The sequence below is a fragment of the Nematolebias whitei genome, chromosome 13 (assembly GCF_014905685.2).
Source record: "Nematolebias whitei isolate Nwh7 chromosome 13, NemWhi1, whole genome shotgun sequence".
NCBI classification, from domain to species: domain Eukaryota; kingdom Metazoa; phylum Chordata; class Actinopteri; order Cyprinodontiformes; family Rivulidae; genus Nematolebias; species Nematolebias whitei.
Genome location: NC_056510.1, coordinates 11,778,400 through 11,802,878, shown reverse-complemented (window position 1 = coordinate 11,802,878; position 24,479 = coordinate 11,778,400). Strand labels below are relative to the sequence as shown.

Here is a 24,479-nt window from a genome sequence, read left to right as displayed (position 1 = left end):
TGGATGGATGGATGGATGGATGGATGGATGGATGGATGGATGGATGGGTGGATGGATGGATGGATGGATGGATGGATGGATAAACACATCTTGTGCACATCTTGTTTCTCACATTTTTTTGCCCATGTGTATGTATGAGCCATGTATGAGCCATCGGCAGCCATGATGAAATGGCAGCATGATTTACAGTTAAGCCAGAAAAATGGTGGTAAATGGCGGTATTAATATTCCAAGCTATATCCTGTGGCATTATTAAATGTCAACATCGTAAATCAGAGAATATGGTAAAATTTATATTTAATGCATTAGAAACTGTTTTACAGAAACCTTATGAACATGCTCTCAAGGGAAATACTATAACAAAATGTACCAGGTGCAACTCACTTTAAAATTATAGTGTACATTAATGCTTATTATATATTACTATTTTATAGAAAGTAACGACCCGTGGGTCACATTCTATCCAATATAACACCAAAACTGTCCTTAGGAGTTTTATGTTGGACATATTTGTGTTACTGTTTTTAGACAATAAAGAGGCAGTCTGAACTTTACGTTGCATGTAGTCTATTAAAATTAAAAAGCATCATATTACAGTTTCCATGTACAAACAGATCAGCCACCTTGCTAACCACGTGGTGCCAACGTTGTGGCTAAAAATGCAACCAACTTATGCCACACAGAAATACAGTCTTTCCAAAAACAACCTTTTTATCTATCATTTCTGAAAATAGTCTAGTGAGCATGACATTGTTTCTTGAAATGTCCTTGTCCACATGGAAAATGATCCAAAATACTGTAGTAACCATGCCAGGTCTTTATACGGCACTGTAATGCTGCAATATATGTTGTTGGTTTGTTTAACCATACTTGGTACCCCATAGAAGTTATTTGGTTAGTATTTGCAACCCTTCAAAATCCTTTTTACAGTGCAACATATACAGATATGTAACACCAAATTTGTTTTTCATCCTACCAGATTTTTCAGGGAACTACCTCCACCTGGATGCCGGCTCCCACACTCAGCGCAAGATAGCTCGACTGCTGAGCCCTGAGGTGGGGCCAGAACGAGGCCCGCTCTGTCTTCTGTTCTACTACCAACTCCAGGGGGAGGCGCAGGGGAGCCTGAGGGTCCTGCTGAGGGACAGCAACCTGGAAGACACCCTCTTATGGGCACTAAAAGGTGACCAGGGGCCCCACTGGAAAGAAGGCCGAACCATCCTTCCACAAAGCCCCAAAGAGTATCAGGTAGGGAGCCAATGTGTCATAATAGGTGTTGACGGCAAAAATGCCAAGGCCAGACATCTATTTATTTATTCCACATATGCAAAATGTTATTTTGTCACCAAAAAATGGTGAATTTGTAGCAACAACAACAAAAAAGGTTAAATCATGCCATCTGGACCAGCTTCTTTAAGTGAGAAACGTTTCGTCTCTCATTCGGAAGACTTGGTCAGTCTGCAGTCTGCCAACCAGAGCTGTCCCATAAGTAGCCTTCACTGCTGTGTTTCAAGCCATCCTCCTGTTGGAAGCAGGCGTTCAACACATGAAAATGGGCCCATCCATTCAAAACAATCAATCATCATGAACAGTAATCAAATGTTTTAGGCCAGATGGTTGACTTGCTACTCACAGAAACAGCTTGAGGACACCAAGGACAAAATAGTTCAGAACAAAGGGTTTGTAAGCTCAATCATCCAGGTAGATAACAACCAAAAAAGTTAAATCATATCATCTGGACCAGTTATTTGTGGGTTTTACTCATATAGTTGTTTGTTTAGGGTAGGATTGTGAAGCTGCAACCCTGTTTTTATTTATTATCTAGGTCAAAACCTATTTTATCCTGACCCCTAACCAACTATTAGGATATATGTCCCTTCATTATGCATGTCATAATTTTAAAATGGTAAATGGACTGTACTTATATAGCGCCCTTCTATCTTATCAAGATACTCAAAGAGCTTTACGCTACAATCTGTGCCTTCATTTACCCATTCATACAACTCTCTACTAGATCTCTACAAAGCTAATTGAACAAATCATTCTAAAGAGACTAATCAGAGCTTTATCACATTCATACACCGATGGGACACACATCAGAGGCGATGAGGGGTTCAGTGTCTTGCCCAGTGACACTTCGGCATGTGATCGCTGGTGGAGTCAAACCCTCAACTCTTGCATTGGACGATGACTGCTTTAACTACTCAGCCACAACCACCCCCCACCCCCCCCCCCAAAAGAGTACTGCAGTAGTCCCTCGCTACTTTGTGGTTCGTTTATCGCAGATTTGCTCTATCGCGGTTTTTCAAAATAAGGTTGGACATGACACACAACTGGCTGATTGATGGATGAGCTGCACGATCGGCATGAAATTTTTATTTAAAATAAATTATTTAGCACCTCCTGCAGCTTTGTGCAGCCCTTACTGCAACAAGATAATCGTCCTGCTACAGTTGAACAGCTGATCAGATGTTCAGCTGCAGAGCAGAGAAGTGGGCGTGGCCAAGAGAGCTTGCAGGTGGCAAAGAGTATTACAAGAGTGTGGGAAGGGTTTTAAATGCCTTAATATATATTTATATAAATAATAAAATAAACTACTACTTACACAACTATTTCTTCTTCGCTATTTTTCACTTATTGCGGGTCTTCAGGGTATGGATCCCCTGCGATAAATGAGGGACTCCTATATATATATATATATATATATATATATATATATTTTTTTTTTTTTTTTCGTCAAAAAAGTGAAGCAGTTTAGATTTCTATGCTTTTATTGTGAAACTGCATCATCTTGTACAGTAGATTATTGTAGCTTTGGCACACAGTGCTGTTGTGCCACACACAATAATTTTAGTTTTGGTTGTTTCAAACCTTTTCAGGTGGTGTTTGAGGGGTTTTTTGATCATCCAACCAGAGGACACATCAGAATAGACAACATCCACATGAGCAACAACGTCGAGTTGGAACAGTGTGCAAGTAAGTCCCACACTCCGTCCACTCATCCCATTTTTTTCTGCTGTTGTTGTTTTTATTGGACTCTAGATCAGAGAGGGTAAAGGAGAAAAACACTAAAGATTTCTCATTTATACTCATCAAAAAAAAAGGAAAGGAAAAGAAAAGAAAGTAGGGCACAAATAACCTTTAGGCACAGATTTTAATCTATCTTTCATTAAATCTCCCTGAGTCTTTTCCTGTACCGACCCAACCTGCTGTTTCTTCATTCCTCTCGTTCCTTCTCACCCTTATTGTCTCCCTCTTTATCCAACTTTTAATATCATCTCCCCCCAAAGTCTCAGACGTTAAGCATCAAAAACGAGCACAAGCTTGTGTGTAATTCCTGGACAGAAGGGCTTTGTTGGATTCAAAATGCCTCTGAGCTTCTCCACAGTTTAGCACAAAGAAAACAAATAAGGTGACCGGTAATAACCGTGGACTTTTCTTGCATAACCTGAGTTCTTATATAGAGAAAAATAAATCATACTTTCATTAATATTCACATGAGCTCAGACAGTTTGAAGTTTAAAGGCTCTGAGAGGATAATTTAATAAAAGATAGAATTGTTGTTTATGTACTAGACACTGTTTATGGAAATGAGTTGATTTTACTTATAAAGAGGATTTAACTTCATATTTCATTGCCCTTTCATTGCTCATCATTTCATGACTTTTTTTTACCATTATGTTTGACATTAAAACATTTTTTAATTAAGAAAAAGAAGGTAAAATCTGAATAGAAAGTAAATAAAGCATTAAAAACAGAAAACAATTAACAAGAAATAAATAAAAAACTTGTGGTTTTGTGTTTGCCATTTTGTAAAAAGTACTTTCAAGAAATGTTATGGATATTTCTAAGCATGGCAAATTGGTATGGATTTTTTTCCACATAGGACTAACAAGTGATGCTGCAAAGAAAGATATGTGGTATTGTTTTGTCAGCATAAAATGTTTTTAAATTATGAGTTTCAATATGAAACATTTCACCATACAATCTGAAATGGAGCACTACCAAAATATTTTTACACAAACGTTTATGTCATAATTTTAAGAGATTCTGAATCAAATAAAATAAAATAAAAGATCTTAGCAACTGACAGGATTCTTGTTCAATCCTAAATATTTCAGACACTCCTATTAATTTCACTTCCAGTAATTTTTATTCTTTCTCTTTTCCAGAGCCTCTGCCAGCCTTAACCTCGGGCATTCCCAGTAAGTTTGATTTTGTGCATTTGTTCATTTTTGTCAATCTGTCTGTGCTTCCTGCTTGTTGCCGAGCTCAGCCTGATGCATCGTTCCAGCCTCAAGTAAACCTGTTAGTACATAAAATATGGTATTATGTATTTCTCTGCAGTATAAGTATGTCCACAAATGTGCCAAATAAATATTTATTATTATTATTTAGTTGGGGATTTATGAAGTACTTAGGAGTAGTTCGTGTCTTACCTACAGTAGACGGCCATCTGTGCAATCTTGGATTTTCAGAGAAGAGTCTTGACAAAGTTCAGCAGCAACTCCAAATAGCAATACTGTGAAAATCATTCAATTTTTTTGTTTGTTTTACAAAAGAAATCAACTTAAATCTCAAAAAATGTAAATCGACTACAACTCCATCTCCCTTTAGTATCAGATAAACTATTTGCTTTAATATTTTCTCCATCAAACAGAGTCTATCAGGGTGTCTTGAGAAATTTGGGTGGAATATTTTTAGATATTGCATTTACAGCGATATGAAAAGATTACAGTAGTCTCTCGCTACTTCGCGCTTTCGCGGGTATTCAAAGTAAGACTGGACATGACACATAATGGCAGCTTGATGGATGAGCCGCAAGATCGGCATGGACATTTTTATTTAAAATAAATTATTTTAAACTATTTAGCACCTGCTGCATCCATGTGCAACACACATGTGCAGGGAGAAGCTCCCTCCTGCAGCATGTCATGATCTCCGTTCTGCAGCGGGAAAGTGGGTGTGGCCAAGAGTGCTAGCAGGTGGCAGAGAGAGTGGAGATTATGACATGCTAGGCTTTTTTAGAGAGTTTAGAGTTTAGAAACATTGTTTAGAGTATTGCAAGAGTATTGGAAGGGTTTAAAATGTATTAATATATATATCTATATATATGAATACTAAAATAAACTACTACTTACTACTTGTACTACTATTCCTACTTTGCATTTTTTCACTTATCGCAGGTGGACTGAGAGCGAAACCCACCGCAATAAACGAGGGACTACTGTATATTTGCTAAATGCATTTTTTTTTTAATCTATTCGTGTTTTGAGAATTGGAAAAATTAAATTGTGCAGCGACATAGTTTTAATATTGTCCAATTTAAGAAGTAATTGCAGCATAAACTTGTCTAATGCAAGTTATGTAATACAAGAATCTACTCTGTTACAGTTTTAATGGTATTTTGTGCATTTATTAAAATATAATGTTAGTTTAAACACCAAATGGATACATTTGAGCTCAGTTTATCGTTCATGAATCCTCCCTGGTTGCTGTCTGCTGCAGGTGTGCCATTTACTAAAAGTACTTCACACGACCATGTATCAGAAAGTTTGATCTGGTGGATTATTCCCAAACAAACCTAAATGTGATTCTGTACATATATTGTACGTTTTCAATTGAATATATTATAGCTGAAACAAAATGTGTGCTTTAAGGAGGAAAGTCTTCATAAAGTGTCCTGACTGCAGCTTGCTGGAATGGATTCTTTGCATGAATCCCTGCATGTTTGGCTGAAACTCTTGGTAACGCGTTGTGTTTTTGAAGGAATAGTCGTGTGATTATTACAAAGAGTAGTTGTTGCATTTTATTGGCAACAATGTGCAACAGACAAGCCACTAGGTGTGTTGTGAGTCTTTAAGGGTGCTCTGTGGTTCACACTGTGTGTATCTGAGATATGGAGCTGGTCGTTTTGGTGCAGGTTGAGTTTTTACATTCTGTTCCAGTTATAACTTTAAAATATTTAAAGTTTAATTTACTTTGGAGTGAAGATTAAGTCATATAGATCATATAGTTGTTTTTGCTATCATCACTCCACCTTATGTTGCCATCAGAATATTAAGACATCTGTCTTCTTCCTTTGCTTTTTTCCATCATTCCTTTTGTACCGTGTACTTCCCACTTTCTTTCCTTTTTTATTCATCCCCCTCAAATTCTTTCTCTGATTCAGACTTTAGAAAGTCGTTGATCTCACCTGCGTGAAATTCAAAGCTGATCAGCATCGAGCATTCCTTTTTTTTTTTTTACTTTCTTTTTGTGTTTATTCTTCATCCTCATGCAGCCCAGTCTGAGACGTGATGAAAGGGCTTAGGCCGATTATGCTGCTGGAGTTCTTGTTTTCAAAGAAGGGGTTTGGGACCTGATCCGCTGGCCTTTTGTGTTCCGTTGTTTAGAGTGCTGACCTTGAGCTTAACCATGTAGTTTATACTTCCATCTAGGGTTCAAACATGTCTGAATAAAAACTAGTATTTCTGTAAGGGATGCAAATTTCAAACTCCCTTTCATGCCAGAGTTTTAGACTAAGATCATCATGTGTGGAAAAATTGTTTATCGCTGTGGTCAAACCTTGAAAAAAAACTTTATGCAAGGTTGTGAGATGTCACAGAGTATGTGTTAGTAATGATTCTCAGCTACTACCACATCCAGTTTGAGCTAAATATGTGTAAAACTGACCGGGTTTTAGCCACATGCTTGTTGGTAATGACAATTAGTCGTTGGCAGCCATCTTGAATCAAGTTGAATTCAAAAGTTGATCACGTGTAGATCTATATCCAGTGGTTAATTTCTGGAAGTTTCATAAAAAATATTTTTTGTAACAGAGACACATGTGCACATAAACATTGTCACTCAGCATTAAAGTTCATGCTCAATAATCCAGGTAGAAAATCCAACAAAGATCAGTCAGGTCATCTGGACGATTTCTTTTTTTTTTTTTGTTGAGACATTTTGTCCTTCATCCAAAGAACTTCTTCAATCCAAGGAGCCACAAACAGCAAACCCACACAGTGGACTAACAAGTTTGATGGTGATAAGATGTCTTCCGGGGCCCACCCTCTCCCCCGTCGACTCCTCTGAGGCAGCCACAGCCGAAGTTCATTCATTCAACCTTTATTTAGACAGCTAGATCACAATGAGCCTCAAAGACTCATTTACAAGTGAGACCTGTTTGGACGGACAAAAAGTAATGAAAGTGACACATGTAATGGATTTGGAGGCAAAAAAATGCCCATCAAACTCCTTCTCCTTGACCGAGGAGAAAAACCCTGATATTGAAAAAACCACCCCGCACATAGGCACATAGTGACGTAGACATTTCGCAGGGGAGGGGAGACGACAAGAGCGGTGCTCGTGTCAAGGACACTCCAGAGACACTGAAATAGTCTGATAAGAATGGTACAATCAGTCAGTTCCCTCTGGTGAGATCCATAAACACTCTTGAGCCGAGGTCAACCTGGAAAAAGCACCAGAGAGAATCCAAGTCCTGAAATGATGGAACATTTATTGAACCGGGTCCCTCTGATAGGTCCGCAGACTTCCTCGGTGAGAGGGGAAAGGAGTGGGCAGAGCATCAATTTACAGGTTCTCCAGGCAAATTGAGATAAGGTGGCCAGTCAAGGCCAGCCAGGGAACCAAATTCAGATAAGCAACAAATGTTTTGGGAACAGGCAGAACTTTACAGATTCATGTCTGCCTTGAGTCTTTGCTGATCCTCTTGATTCCCAATCATCCAAATTGAGTGGACAAATGCAGGTAATCTGACCAGGGCCAAATCTGCTGCAGACAACTTCCTTGTTTGTTGATAGACCAGGAACCAGCCGAATCCAAAAACCAGTTATCATAAATACAATATGCATCCTTGGCGCTTGTCTTCTCGTCGAGAAAATTTAATCAGTTGTGTTGAGAGACCAACTGACCAGATCCATAACAAACAGTTATGGTTCAGAAGATATGTAGAGAGAGGCTGTGACGCAGTTTCACAGACAGGACAGAGCAAAGCAAAGCGGAGGAGGGAGAGGAGAAGGAAAGTGTCCACCCTTGACAGGAGCAAATGGTGAAGAGGTTCAAAGCATCAAAGTTCATGCTCAATAATCCCAGTAGAAAATCCAACAAAGTTCAGTCAAGTCAACAGTTTATTTTTGCTGTTGGAACGTTTCTTCCTTCATCCAGTGAACTTCATCAGTCCGAGGAGACACAGCTCAACAAAACAACAAACTGAGTCCTACAGTTTATGGATTGATTAAGTCCTTTGGATGAAGGACGAAACAGCTCAACAACAAAAAAATAAATAAAACGAAACCGTCCAGATGACCTGGCTGACCTTTGTTGGATCGTGAGTCAGCTTTAAGCAGCCGGCGATAACAATAATTTTAAAAACAGCCAGGATTTATTTGTTGATTCTTGTGAAGTGTGAATCATGGTTTGGTGTGGATTGTTGCACTTTTATTCTGCTATTTAACACAGTTCACTTTTCATCTGTTGGCAGAGCTAAGAGCATATTTATGGATAATGCAGTGGTTTTCTCACAGTCAGGTTATTTGCTGTTTTTAAGGTTAAACATGCATACCATTCCCAAAAATAGTCAAAGCCAAGAGACAACCAGAGTCAGCTGAGTCATGCTCCAAGTATTTCAGCTAATCCTTGCTGGGTTTTTTTTATCCTGCTGAATCTTGAACAACTATCATATGACTCCCTGTTTAACAGCAGCGCAGGCTCTGAAATCCAGGTTTATTAGAAAGAAGGATCACGAGTCGTCTTTGAGATTCCTGTTAAAAACCAACCCAAAATAAAGCTCTTCTAACCTTTGCTCTAGATGTTTTGAACATACTGTTAATGGAGGTTACCACAGCTATTTTTCATGTAAAAAAATGTCTTTTGAGTTGTTAAGGAGCAAAAGGAACATTATAAACAATAAAGAGCAGCTATAGTAAAAGCAAATGTATATTAGATTGAAATAAAAATCACCTGAAGTGAAGCTGGTGGATTTAAAAACTGTCTTTCCAGAACTTCAGCTCAGTAACATTTTGCAGCCATAAGGAGGCTGACATATCTTACATATTAATGCACACTCTGACAAAAGAGCCTAATTCTTATGACTGTAGTGACGTCTCTAATTTTCCAAATGCTCTCATTTACATACTTTAAGGGGAGATTGCTGATGAGTGAAGTGAGCGTTCTCGTTTGAAAGTCTTTTTACTTTAAAGCTGGAAGCCTTCTGCAGATTTTAGGCTTTAATAAAGACACTCCAACTTTTTTTTTTCTTGCTCTTCCCTCTAAAATATATTAAAAAAAAGCAAATTATTGGTGATTTTTTTTTTTTTCCATCCCTGAAAATTATCTCCCTGTCCACCGGTGAGAGGGCTCTGCGTGCCGGCTGCACTGAGAGCAGCTTTACAATCAAAGCCAATTTTAAACCCTTAAAGAGCGTCTGAACTGAAAAATAAGAAAAGAACTAAATTAAGTCGACTGGGTGCCTCGAGTTTCTGTCTCCCTATATTTTCTCTCTTCTTTCGTTTTTCCTTTCTCATCCCTCTTTAGGTGCTTGCTCAGGTTATTTCTCCTTTGTTTTTACTTCTTTTTCATTATTTCTCTCTTTTTTTTATCCTGCCTGTCTCTTCAGCTGCTCCTCTCACGCAGCAGCTTCCTCTCAGAGCGAGTTGACAGAGTATTGAAGTTTCAGTCGAACCCTTTAATGAAGGATTAAAGATATCATGGCAGGATTAGCTCTTTCCCTCCACCTCCCCACCCTGCCACCCTCCATCAGTTTACTTTTTACCCTCCCTCTCTGTTTTACTCCATTCTCTCCTCCAATAATTCCTCATCTTCTTTTCTTTCTCCAACTCTGTTACTTCTCTCTCTCTCTCGCTGTGATCTTGCCTCTTCGATTTAAAAAAAAAGAAGAAGAAGAAGAAAGAAAATAAAAGCTGCATCGACAGCCTCCACCTTTTGATCGGGTCAGGCCGCCACTTTATACCCAGTTGTTTGCATTCTCTGAGCGCATGGCATGTGCCTTCGCGTGTCGATGTGCCGCTAACGCTCGTGACATTTACATCAGGAAGAAGAATTTAACAAAGGTGAATCTGCATGAACGTTTCGAAACACCAACTGTGTAATTGCTGGTTTAAATACTGGACGATGCAGCTACATTGAAAAGCTACGAACTCGTATGAGGTTTGGTTAAAGAGAAGCTAAATTTAAACTCAGGCCTGTCAAGCTTTATGCATATTCATACAATTGTTATCCTTAGTTGCTTTGTTTGGTTGCGTGGCGTGTGTATGAGTAGTGAGCGGTATACCTGCATCAGACAGTTCAAGTGCTCACAGTATGAAAATTTGTGATAAGTGAATTAATCTAACAAGACACATTTATTTTTCATTTACTGACCTAGTTTTATAATTGTATTTTCTTACTTTCAATATTTGGTTTTTTTTTTTTTAAGTTTTTAATTGTCTTTTTTTGTCTCTGACAAAAGAAAAAACATGAAAAATCAATCCATTTGAAAATTATTTAACAAAAAAGAACACTTGCATTGGCCCTTAGCACAAAATGTTTTTTTTTACCTAATTTTAAATTTATAAAGATTAAAAAAACAACTCAGTATTTATAAAAACACCGTCGAGAGTTTAATGAAAAACCATGTTTCTCTTTAAACAATTACATATGCACATCGACATTAAATATGACTTGATAAACTGAATTTCCCGCAAAAATGCAGTGTGAATGTTTGTTGCAGAAGAACTTGTTGAGAAACAGCTGAAATTATGTAAAAACATGCTGAAATGTAGCTGAAATAGAATAACAAGCCTAAATTAGCAGAAGAAAGCAAAAAGTACATGTTTGGTGAAGTTTGTTTAAATAAACATAAATGAGCACAAAAATGAGGGACCTAGCTAAAAAAGCTGAAACTTGCTAAAAAAAAAAATAGCTAAAGGTAGCTTAAAATATGCAAGCTTAAATTAGTAGAAGAAAGCAGAAGGAACATGTTTTTCCAAATTGGCTGAAATAACAAGAAATTTGCCAAAAACTGTGGAAATTATCTGAAAAAAGCTGAAATTGGCAAAACAGCTGAAAGGTATAAAAACCCAGAAAGAAGTGTAAGTTTCAAGAAAGACGTGGAGAGAGCACAATTTTACACAATTACATTGAAAGAAGCAGAAATTAGTGCAAAAATGGGAAATTATCTGAAAAAAGCTGAAATCAACCAAAAAAAAAGAAAAAACAGCTGAAAAGTAGCTAAAAAGGATTGGAAAGAGAACACAGTATTGCTATATTTGGCTGAAACACCTGAAATGAGTGCAAAAAGGTGGAATAAGCTGAAAAGGCTCAAATTTGCATAAAACCACTAAATAGTAGCTGAAATAGCAGTAAAAACTGAAGCCTGCAGAAATAAGCTGACGGGAGCATAAAAAAGACATTAGAAAAAGAACGCAAAATGTTGTAGTTACAGAAAGAACATGAAAGGAGCACAAAACAGCTGAAAAAAACAGCTGAAATTAGCCGAAAAAAGTTTAAATTTGCACCGGAAGCTGAAAGAAACGGATCTGGATCAAAATGTGAAAGGAGCAGTAAAAGGTTGTGAACAGATCTAAAGATTTGAAGGATGTAAAATGAGCTCCATTCATTTTGTAGGAGAAAAAAATGGAAAGCAAAATATTTAAAAAAGCTAAAGTTGCACCAATACCAAAAGTCATAGCGGGATTGTCCTGAAAGAGCTGAACATTTTCATGTATGATTTGTTGAAATAGCTTGAAAACATGCGGGATGAGAATCGCACCTAAAAATGGATGGAAGAAAAATGGATCACAATAGTGTGAATGCTTCATAAACATTCACACAATAATAGCAAGGCACAGAGCCAGATGACAACTCCTTTGAAGCGTACTCTTCATTTTGTCTTTAGTCTTTGGTTTAAATATTAAAATGATGAGAAGAATTTAAAAGGATACAGATGTTTTATTTCTAATATAATGTAGCAAAATGAATCCTGATAGTTTATCATGTGTACAGGTTTGTGAGCCACAGCTGGTAATGATACAAGATGTGTTTTCAGTCCTGTTATTGATATTAAAGGTGGTTTGTCTTCCCAGTTCTGCACACCTCAGCATGTGGAGAAATTAAAAGCTTGACAGGCCTGCCAATCACTGACAAACGAGGGTTTAGTTGGATGTCAGTCAGTTAATCCCCAGCTTTTATTTCGTCAATGCAGCCTGCATGCCTGCCTCGCTTCTCTAGTGAGCCAACCAGTAATGTTTCCTCCTGCCCTTCAGGGGGTGCCATATCTGGAACCAAGCCCTCTGTAGATGCGGTGGTGGCACAGCCGCTCCCTGCCTACTGGTACTATGTGCTGGCGGGAGGCGGCGCCCTCCTGCTGCTGGTCACTGTGACTGTGATGATGATGCTGTGCAGTCGTCGCTACCACTGGGCGCCGGAGAAAAGCAGCACCAGCACCAGCAGCAGCAGCAGCAGCAGCCATCATCATTCAGTGATGTACCACAGCTGCCAACAGCCGTATCAGCCGAGCCCGGAAAGCTACTACTACCACAGCCAAAACCCCAGCTGTAACTCCAACCAAAACTGCCTTTACCCAGGAACCAGTTCAAGCCTTGAACCCACACTGGTCATAACACTGGAGAAAAACGACAGCTGCGGCTCGCGTTGCTGAAAGGACTGGACTCAGACGTGAAAGAATTGGCCAAATCAAGAACCTGAAAACTGTGACTAGCCCTTTAAAAGAATCTGCAGCCTCATCTCTACTGGTGAACGATGGGATGCTACAGCAGAAGTTCCAGCTCCTCTGGCCGATGATGGATTTAATTAATGATCAGTAAACACTGGCTCTCAATGAAGAGAAAGGGAGGAGCTTCAGTTTACAGTTGTAACGTTTGAAGACCTGATGAACACAACATATTTATTTATTGATGTCCTAAGCAGTTTTCTGATGTGCATATCAGCCTGTGAACGAGTCCAGCTGTGAAACGAGTACATCATGAGCTGTCAGGCTGCATGTAGAAGAAGTGAACTACGTATGTCGAGTTCTTTCCTTCCAGAGATGTCAGATCAGGACGTGTTTGTCTGCTTTGCTCTGATCTGCGGCTCGGACACTGGCTGCCTGCAAATGTCCCGTCTGACAGAGAGGGGATTTTCACACAGGTATACAGAGGACACGTTGTGTTTGTGTGAAGTATTAGGAGAGATGGTTGCTGCTTTTGGTTTGAGTGAGGCTCAGAGAGTATTTTTCCTTTAAGAAAAGAAAAGAGACTGAAGAAACCAGAACAGAAAAAGGTGAAAAATGTTGGTCTGATACAAAAGTGCTCTGTGCAGTGCAGCTTGGGTAGATGAAAACTGCACAACCGTGTATGCACAGACGCTCCTGAATCTTTTCAAGCCTCATCAGTGCTTTTTTTTTATTTTTAAACAAAACCCTGGATATGCCTTTTTAAAAAAAGATGTGCTTTAATTATTTCTGCTTCACCTCTTGAATGAGTTTGTGCCTAAAGTCAAATAGGAATGTGGATGGATGCTGTTTGTTTCGACCATCCATTGCCTGAATTCCCTGCCTGTCGGTTAATGTTCACAGTAAAAAAAAAAACATTATTTTTCTGTTTTTTTACATTACACTCACATTTATGTACTGAGTGCATAAGAATGCAAAGACCAGAATGTTTTTTGGGAAGTTTTAATTTCAAACTGAGATTTTGCAGCAGGTTGGCCCAGTGGATTACCGGGCTAACATGAATTTATCAGTTTTGCTTATATTCAGTAAAATAGGTCAAATATGCTGTAATTAAAATAATTATCTCAAGCTGCGTATTCATATAGTGTTTGTTTCTAAAGGCCAGCTTCTTCAAGACTGTTTTAGTGCATAGAGCACATAGAGAGCCTTACATTTTATTGTTTTACTGCTATTCTGAAGGTTTACAAATAAAACAAATCAGTAAAATTTTCAAACCGGCAACCAAGCCATCACTTTATGTGATTTAAGGCAGGGATCCTCAACCATCGGGCCGCGGACCGGTCCCGGTCCGTGGGTCATTTGGTACTGGGCCGCACACACACACACAATCAGACAGGTGTATGCACGCGGCCATATCTGTACATTTGAAGGATTATACTGCATATTTTTCAACCCGCATGACAAAGAGTGACTATAACACTAAATAAAACTATATTTTTAACAAAGTTTCCTGATATCACATCAGAGCTACTCCTTAGCATTTCCACTTCTGCCCTTAAAAAAATATCCGCCCCTAAAAGTTCAAAGTCTTGGGCAATTTGATGAAAAAACACAAAAATATAATTAAAGTTCTGCACTACGCATACGTTCCTGTGCTTTTGTGAAAAATCTGATGCGTGAATCACTGCGGAGCAGGGAGGAGGACGACGAGGCACAGCTGACCCCGGTGTGGGATATACTAACTAAACAAGTAGATCAGAAATGCACTTAATGCACTTATAAATCACACATAAAGTGTTTAAAAGCAAATTATAAATATAAACTGGCTTCAGTGGTGATTTTAGCAACTTTATGGTGGTGCTCAAACGCCCCTAAATTTTAACTCAGCGCCCTTGACAAATAAAGAAACCTTCACTAGGATTGTGTAAGGAAACTCAGTTCTCAAACCTTAGATTCACCAAAATATTGAACAAATATTGACTAAACATGGAATAAATGATGACAGTCTTAAAATAGACCAGTAAAGTTTATGATTTTTTTTTTTTTTGCAGTAGTCGGATTCTCGGCCCACCTGTCAATCAATCCAGTAGGCACATCAGCAATTGACCAATCGGCAACCTCAATTTGTCCTGAAGTGAACACCTCGTACCTGCAGAGCTGCAGCAGTTTTGCATTACGAACGCTTTGCAGTCATTTCAATAATGAGTTTACATCTTGTGTTTCATGTTAATCTACTGTAATAAACCTTTGTAAAATACAACAGAATGCAGGAAATGGCAACTACTTAATTCAAAATTCTCTGGGCGAGGACCCCCAGCCCCCCTGCCGTGAAAATACTGAAAATATTGTCCGATATTAAACTGGTCTATGGCACAAAAAAAGGTTGAGACCACTGTTTTAAGGGATGTACTTTGTATGTCACCAACCTGCAACTGAATGACTCTAAAATGTCTCGCAAGAGTCCCACAGGCTTTTTGTCATTTGAGTTTTGATCATGTTCAAATTTGTCACGCCATACTTTACGCTCAAAGTAATCAAGAGTCGTCTTGAACGTCTCAAAATGTGCCCTCGGATTTAGCTTTTGTAAATCTGAGGGCACAGACCCAAGCGTTTAGGTCTCCAAACCTCCCCATTGATAATAAAAAGTAGTTAACTGCATGAACTGCTTAAATTCATTTCAAGAGTGTATTTCAATCAATTATAAATGGGGGGGGGGGGGCATGATGGGTACAATGTGAGCAACAGAATTATGTGTATAACCAAAAATCGTTATGCACACAAAAAGTCTTTTGTGATTTTTAAAACTGGTCGTGCAAACTGTAGACATGTGGCTCACTGGTTACAGACAGTTGCTCAAAATTAACTAATTTTCTTGCAAACTTCGTATTCGTCAACTAGTCTGAAACAGTTGCAGCCCTGTGGTGTTTTACCTTGAGACATTAGATCCCATCATCTGATCCACAAAATAAAAGTGTCACAGTCACAGTAAGCAAACATCATCGATAAGTTCAATTAAACAAGGATTATGACAAAAAAACATAATTTTACCTTTTTTTGTTGACTAATAACAATCAACAATCATGGTGAACAATATAGTAATTAGCAATGATGTTAACATTTGTTTGTCTACCTGGAACTCATCTAAAGACCCTAAACATCTGACCCCACCTTCAGCAAGCAGCGCCCTAAAACAACCAAACCTGAGCTAAACTTATCTAATGTGTGTTTTATATCCAAAAACTAACACAATAAAGAGCTGCTGTGCTTATTTTAACAACCTATATTCAAACTTTTCTCGACGTAAACAGATTTTACATCTTTATTTTCCACTACGTAAGTAATTTTCATGAGGGGATGCTTTTAAATTCTCATTTTTTAATGTATTTTTTATGCATGGCTCCCAATCAGAAAACCCTAAAACAACATTAAATGGAGAAAAACACTTAAAGGCTTTCAGAAAATTCCCAATTTAGTCTTTTTTGTTGATGTTTTTATGTAAAATATTGTCATTATCTTGTATGTGAAGCATCAAGTTTTCTTGCTGTTTTAGCTCTTCGCTTATATTCAGTTCATATGAAATCGAAGCCATTTTGAACATCTGAGTGTTTGTTTCTTATTTAGTCATCATGTTTGTCTAAAATAGCAAAACTGAATCAAACCAATGTTTTTTGTTTGAAATCTATTCGGATAATGAAAAGAAACTTGTCTGTGGTACGTATTTCCTGTACTTCTGCGCCGTCTTCTGTTGCTGCACACCTACATCGTTTTGTTCGTGTGCACATCCCCTTAACCCACCCCCCGATCAAAACCTCCTTGTTCTTATTCTGCTCCCTTCCTTCACTGCAAATCCTTCCTGTAAAAAGAGAAGAAAAAAACAGGAGGGTAAATGAGAGGCAGTGATGGAGGGGAGCAAAATCTCTCAGAGGAGAAGGGCCCATTAAGCAAGGATCACCCCCCCACCCACCTTTTTTCTTTCTCCTAAGAATGCTCCCAGAGATGGAAAGAGATGAAAGAAGTGAAGAAAAAAGCTGCTCCCTTTACTTTCTAAAGATAGATTTCTCCTTCGGTCTGAGAGGGAGGCTAACAGGGAGGCAGGTAGTGGATTGGATGGAAGGAGAGGGAGAACCGAAGGTGGAGGGCAGGTTGTTTCAAACACAAAAACAGATGAAAGAACTCCTCTTTTTTTGGAAAACAGACATTTTATGCAGAGCACACAAACCGAACACCCAACATGGACCAGAGTGGTGGAGAGAAACCCTGATTTCCAATGAAATCATTGTTGCAAACACTTTTTACACTACAATAGTCCTTCGTTTATCACAGGGATTCCAGACACCCTCGCAATAAGTGAAAAACTGCAAAGTAGGAACGCTATATTTATTTTAACATTTATATTTATTTTAAAGCTTCATAAACCTTTCCCACACTCTTGCAATGTTATGAACTCTTAACCCTGTGTAATTTTAATATTCCGTATGTACTGTACAGTACTGCAAATCGCTAGCCTTGATCTGGTTCTGGTCCGGTTCTGATCAGCTCTGTGCAGCCGTTGAGCACCAAGATGCTTCTAGAGAGAGCCGGACCTTCGGATAGCCAGCACAAAACTACACAATGGTACCGATCAAGTCCAAATAATCCAGAGGGATCCGGATGAAAAGAATCCCGGTGAGCTCCAGAGAAAACACCGGACCTCTAAGTAACGCCTCCCCGCTCGAGAGGCGTCATGGGCCGGCAAGCAGCTCTCAGATTAACCGATGAGGCTGGAAGTCCGGTTCTGGTCCAATTCTCGGTCGGTTCCGTACGGCTCTCTGCATCCACTGAGCGCCGAAGTCACTTCAAATAAGGACCGAACTTTTTCGGATCGGATCTAAACTTTCCCTCCATTTCAGCAGAAAGCAGCAGCCGGAAGCACTGTTGGCTTCTGGGTAATGTAGTTCTTTTGACTGGCGATACAATATAGGCTTATTGAGAGAAAAATACAAAATGGCGATGCCTGTCTGAAGTATGTTTTTCATTAACTTTTTACTGTACTGTATCCCATACTGTCCCAATCACATAGGTAATGTTAAAGTGTCAATAGTGTGTTGTGTACAATCTTTTTTGTGTGTGTCATGTACAAGCTTACTTTGAGAAACTGCGAAAGAGAGTGTCCGCAAAAGTCAAATCACGTAGTAGCGAGGGACGACTGTACAGATATTCTTAATATTGACTGTCTTCATCACGCTGTGTCCCATAAATTGCAGGGGTTTTTTTTGCTTTAGTCAACAAGTATTTTACTTATTTTGTGCTTGCATATCCATTTTTGTCCTCCCTAGCCCTTCTTTCTTCAGTTTCAATTGACTTTGTGTATGATTTACACATTATGTGACTTAGTCCCGCAGCCCTGTGCCATAACCTAATCAATGTGGGCCAAAATTCAAATTGAGAAATGATATATGGCTGTATTTATGTTGTGCTACCCATGCACTTTTTCTGTTTTCATTCTCCCCTACTCTATCAAACTTTTTGCAAGATTTGGAAAACGTTTCACAGACAGCTTTTAAATCAGCCTCCATCCCTCTCGTCCCTCCCCGTCCTCCATCACAGACCACTTTGAAGCCCTTTAATATTTCTAATTAGTTAATGGAGCTGATTGCATTCATAAAACCCTGCAGTAAGCATTTCTAGACCCGCAAGTCATCTCTATTTTTTTTATTTCCTCCTCCTGTGTTTCCTGGAGAAATATTATCAGTGCAAGCACTCTAACAGGTCCTCAGGCCCCCGCTGGAAAGACGAGCGGTGGCAAAGAGCCATCCCCGCCGCTGCCTGTATAAAAAGAGCTTTATTTTATTTTTCTCTTTACTAATTGAAGTAAGGAGAAAAAATGGGGCTACAGGGAGTTTTAATCTTCTCTCAGATCTGTGTGATAATTCTTCCCAGGGTTTTAGCCTGAGGGCTTTAAGCCAGCATCATTAGAAAGTGTTCAACGGTCATCCAAAGGAGGCCTGAGCTCCTTTTATCCATCCCTTTTTTATGCCTTCTTTCTGTAAGCGATTTAATGTTTTGTCGAGACCTAGGGTGGTTTTATTGGACAGTGGCAACAGGAGATTAGAGCCCTGAAGATGATATGTTTACATCACAAAGACAGAATAAACTTTAGAGCCACGTTTAAAGCCAGTTTAGTATTCCTTGAAGGGATGAATGTCACCGGCAGAGTTTTAGACCAAAAATCATATTCTGTTAAGAAATGACTGAGTTGCTGCTGTTTTGGTCAAACCTGGAGAAAAAAATTATATACAATCTCATGTAGTAATATCAAGGTTCAAGGTTATTGTCATTTGCATCACATGTGGTGAGGTGGAACGAAACTGTGTACTCAAGGTCCCAGTTACACCCAAAAATAGCAACAGTATAAAGTATTATATAGAAGTAGTACACAAGGATCTAAGATATACGCTAAACAACAATACAGTAATGTAATATTGTACTGTGTATTAAACAGAAACCTGAACATGAGTCTGTTGTGAGCAGACAGGTATGAATATAGCAGCTTATGGGTAAGAAATCAGCAGCATGGATAATCAGCAGCGCGGATAAAGTGACAAATCTCCAATTAAAATGTCATTACAGGGATTTTCCTGGTTAGAGATTCATGAGTCTAACAGCCTCAGGGTAGAAGCTGTTCCTCAGACTAGTGGCTCTACTTTTAATGCTCCTCAACCTCCTTCCTGAGGGGAGTGGGGCAAAAAGTGTGTGTGCTGGGTGAGTGGGGTCCTTCATGATGCAGGTGGCCCTCTTCCTGCATCTGGAGGTGTAGATGTCTGTGATGGTAGGGAGCCTGACTCCAACAGTCTTCTGTGCAGCCTTCACCACTCTCTGCAGAGCTTTTCTTTCTGCAGCTGTGCAGCCTCCATGCCACACGTTGATGCTGGAGCACAGGATGCTCTTCACTGCACAACTGTAGAAGGAGGTGAGGACTGAGCTTCCATATGAGTCACATTCAGCTACAGTCACGTCAAATTTTAGCACATTATTTGTAAAATTCGCTGAATTATAGCTACTTTTATATTCTTTATGTGTGGGGCCATCGAATTTGATTTTCTTCAAAAAAGTTACTTCTTTTAGATGTACATCCATAGTCATCTAGATTTTATTATTTGGCCATAATCTAGAACGGATCGTGTCCTAAATAGGACATGAGCAATAGCTGAAGTTGAGCTTAATTCAAGCTGGCACCAGTTTAAACTCTAATTTAAAGCAGAACGGGATCATTAAACTTCTCGTCCATCCATCTCTGAGTTCAGTCACGGGCCTCACAGTGCTGCTATATTAGCTTTTAGCACTTTTCTGTCTTTGTAGGGGGAAACATATATTTATTGCCATTTTTATACAGGCAATGCATTCTTGAAATGGTCATAAGAAGAGCTGATATTCTTGCAGAATTATTGTCTCAGCAGTGAGACAATTTGCAGAGTTTCAGAGCATTGCAGTGCAGGGTGCACGAGTTGGACACATTTCACAACTTCATTCTCGTTTCTGCTGACCTGCAAGTTACGTTCAACTTGTTTCTTCGCATTAAAAACACCTGCTCCTGTTGTTTTCATCACACTGTAGGTAAAATACAGATGGCGTTCTACATCATGTTTTCTCTCCTGCATCCTCCTCCTCACTGTTGTGAAGTGCACAACGTGCAGATGAATTTGTTTCTCCTGAATACCTCTGCAGCTTTTGTGTGAAAATAGTTTGACTTTCATTTTACTTGCTAGTTTCTTCTATTTTCTTTTAACTAGCACTTTGAGTATTTTAATAATATGACAGAAAATTGATAAATTGATCCAAGTTCAGCACTCCTCAATCAACTGAGAGTGTTAATCTGAATCAGTGTTGGATGTTTTTAATTTTAGGGTTTTTTTTAGGTTCTTCTATGTCTTTTTTTCTTTAGTCAGAGTTGTGTCACTAAAATAATTGCCTCCTGTTTCATTTAAATGTTTTATTATGCATTATTTACAGCTTTAGGAAAGTTTGAAGGCACTTTATTCGAGGTATGCTGTATTATGAAATTGTCTCGTGGATGAATGACCTTATCTAACTGAGGAAATGAGACTCTGATCTTTTCCCTACACAAACTAAATTAAGTTTTCACCTCTTATCTTCTGAATATCTATTACAGTTCCACATTATAAAGTGCTTTCAGTTCCCTTGCTCAATAAATGATTATCAGCTGCCCAGATATTGCTCCCCTGTTTTTTCTCTGTGCATTATAATGTCAATTTCCCTGAATCAAACTGAAGGAGAAATGAGCCTCCAAACCTTTCTAAGTCTTGCACTCCGGCCTGCCTTAGAAATTTGAAATGTGGTATTTTAGCGTTTTGAATTTCATGGTCTAAAAAGCAAATAGGTTGTGATGTATGCGGAGGTAATAAAAGTAATATTTTTCTACAAAAATGGTTTGGTGTCTTATTTTTTTTCCTCAGCTCAGTTTTCACTTATCTCCCTTTCTCTTCACTCCCACGCTTTCAGTCTGACTTTCTTTTCATTTAAAAGCAAATAAAGCGAGCCCCGATGCTTATCACATAATGAAAGCTGCCAGCTTCATGCAGGTCTGGCTGAAAAGTAGACCAGCGCTGCTGTTATTTTCCCTCGATGGACTGAACGCAGTGGTTTAGAGGAGATCCCGTGTTTGATCTCTGTAGAAAATTTCAAACAAGATCGCTCACGTTTTGAGCGGATTGTGCGTTGTGTGTTTTCCACCTACAACATTTCAGATGTTATCGCAGCTTGATGCAGAGCTCTGAGCATCAAGTGGATGGTGGAGATTAATGCGGCTCGTTCTCTCTTTCTCTCTGTGACAGATCGGAAAGCTGCGGACTTCGGGAACGATCCTGCGTTCAATCACAAGCAGCACATCAATGGAGGTGAGGTCCTCTCCTCTGCTTTCAGCCCGAGGACACGCTCGCTGCCTCGCCCCGAAGACAAGTCAAATCACAGACATGCCTGTGGCAACAGTGACAGACAACCTGAGCTGTGCACAAGTTCATGTCAGAGTGTTAAACAGAATTTAAAAGTTTGTTTCGAAACACTTTTGGTACCACTTTACAATAAGATATATAGATTTCTAATAAGTAGTTCATAGATATGTTATTAATTCCTCTATAAACCCTTTTAAATCATTAATAACTGCTTATTATGCATTAATTAAGGGTGACAGGGAGACAAAACTGACCAGTTTTTTGCCATAGTGAGCCAAATCTGTTCACCTATATATTTCATCTAGAGTTGTTATATTAATAAGTTACTACCTTGTAAGCACAATAAGTATTTGTAAACCTATTTCTTTAGCATATAATATTGTACTTTATCACTGCATTATAAGTATCTACAGCTAATATCCTAAAAAAAATAGGTTTACAAACACTTGTGCTTACAAGGTAGTAACTTACTCTGAAATGTTAAATGTATCAAATCTAGAGTCAGTTTTGTCTCCCTGTCACCCTTAATTAATGCATAATAAACAATTATAAATGACTTATAAAGTGTTTATAGAGGAATTAATGTATCTATAAACTATTTATTAGCCATCTATCAGGGGAGCCTTATTGCAAAGGGGTACCTTTTTTTATTTAAATAAAGTGAGACAGACCACTCACATACGTCTGTAACCATTTACCAGATTGTTATATTTCTGGTTTATTGCAGCTCCTTGACATGCACAAGACAAACATCAGGGTTTACTTCAACTTCAAGTTAATTTTATTGTCATTTCCATCACATGTGGTACATGAGGTGGAACAAAATTATGTACTCAGGGTCCCAGTTACACCCAAAAATAGCAAAAATATAAAGTATTAAAAGAAATATTATATAAGGATCTAAGACATACACTAAGACATAGGCTAAACGAACGGCAAACGGTACGCTAAAAGATCTAAGATATACGCTTAACACTGATAATGTACAACAATATGGCGTAACAACAGCAGCCCGAACATGAGTCTGTGGTGAGTAGATGGGTATGAATGAATACAGCAGCATGAGATCAGCAGCATGGATAATCAGCAGCACAGATGTCACATTTCACTAAATGAAGTGGCGTTACAGTGATTTTTTTTTTTCCTCGACTCGAAGCATTTGTTTACATCCAGTTTGGGATGTTCCTGTTTTAAGTTGTTCTTCCATTAAACTCTGAAAACGTTGCATTAGCAAGGTTGCCCCCCCCCCCCAAAAATGAGTACACTAAATCCCAAAACAGACATATTACCTTTCATTTCATGATGTGTCTAAAGTAGCTTTAAGATTATACATTAACTACATTTTATAACTTCTAATTAGAAATGATGTGAATCAGTATATTTCCTTGAGGTTAATCTCAGTTAATTCCAAATTTATCAACGACGAAGCCTCGTCCAGGGTCTCTTGGTTTGACTTTTCAACATAAATTAACATCACAGTTCTTCATGTGTTTTAATCCATGTGATATAAACGATAAGGTGCAATGTCCAAAAAAACAGAAGGCAGGATTGTTAAAGACAGGAAAGGTGAACATTTAAAGGTGTGGTTAAAGATATCAGGGTCCACATTTGAAGTATTTTTGTTGATTTGTTTTTGTAGTTGTTATTAAGTTATTTTGTTGCTATTACCAAATCTAATCAAAATATTATCAAAAGAAAAAAAATTCAAAATAAAAACTCCAATAAAAAGGTTTTAGCAGCCACTCCAAGCCCTGGGTAAAAGGATACAATATGGAAGTACAATAGCTTTTTGTGCTGTTGTTGTTTTTGTTTATTTGTCTTCTGTTAATCCAGTCACTCAGAACTCTGATGTTATTTAATGTAGATGTATGAAAAAGTGACATGCGGAGAAAGACAACGACTAAACCACTCCCAGATACAACCTTTGCCACTGAAAAAAACACTGCACCACTGCTCTGACATGTTAAATCTTCAAGACAAGGTTCAGCAAACAAATTCAGTTCCCACGCCTTTTTCTTTCCATCTCTTCTATTAGGTGTGGTCTGCACCAACAGCTCAGCTGTATCATTAAAAAAAGAAATGTATATACTGTAAATCTGTTCAGAACTACAGGGAGTGACCCACCTCAGAGCTGATACAGACACAAATGAGTCCAATTATATCCATAAATCACATGAAATATATTTTATTATTCACTTTGGGCTCTGTACTCGGGCTTTTTTTTTGTGCACAGTGAATGGTGTTAAAATGTGAAGCTTGTAATGAGAGCTAACAGCAGTGACACCAAAGTTACTTTTTTTCTTATTTTTGCCTGAAGGCAGCCACTGCAATGTGTACCCCCAAAAATTTTATATCAAAATGACCAGTTCTGCACTATGATGTGTGCTATTACTTTTATTGGCGTTTCAAATTACCATGGCAACATAATTTGCAAACAACGATGCCATTTTTCTCATTGAAACAAACTATAAATCAGCCATTTTTAGAGATATTGACCTGAAATTTGGTGTGGTAGCTGAAAGCAATGCCCCATAAATACTGAATTAAAAAAAAAATTAAAGATGGCCACCAAAGCTACATTTAAATGGCTTTAACTCAGCTATTTTTACACAAACAGAACTGGAATTTGGTGTAGTTATAGCTGAGAACGTCCCCCATCACAAACTGGATCTGAATCAAAAATTCAAGATGACCACCATAGCTTAAAAGCAAAGAATACTATATGTCATTGATTTTTACCACATTGAGCTGAAATTGGATATGAACCCCAAAACATAGTACTGCCAAACCAAAAATTTTAAATGGCCGCAATGTGGCGGTCCCCGTCAAGGTTTCTCCAGGAACTTTCTCATTACCTT

General features: G+C 38.5%; 1 protein-coding gene across 2 annotated transcripts in view; it reads left to right on the top strand.

The window, feature by feature from the left end:
• LOC119419529 (neuropilin-2) overlaps positions 1-24,479 on the top strand; it is a 138,475-nt gene that overhangs the window by 110,448 nt on the left and 3,548 nt on the right. Inside the window, exons 14-17 of one of the 2 annotated variants that reach the window (XM_037686863.1) lie at positions 980-1,248; positions 2,880-2,976; positions 4,173-4,205; positions 21,505-21,567. In XM_037686863.1, the coding sequence (XP_037542791.1) occupies positions 980-1,248; positions 2,880-2,976; positions 4,173-4,205; positions 21,505-21,567 (462 nt within the window). Of the gene's footprint in view, positions 1-979; positions 1,249-2,879; positions 2,977-4,172; positions 4,206-12,266; positions 12,691-21,504; positions 21,568-24,479 lie in introns of those variants that run through there. The other variant, XM_037686864.1, reaches the window with a different exon arrangement.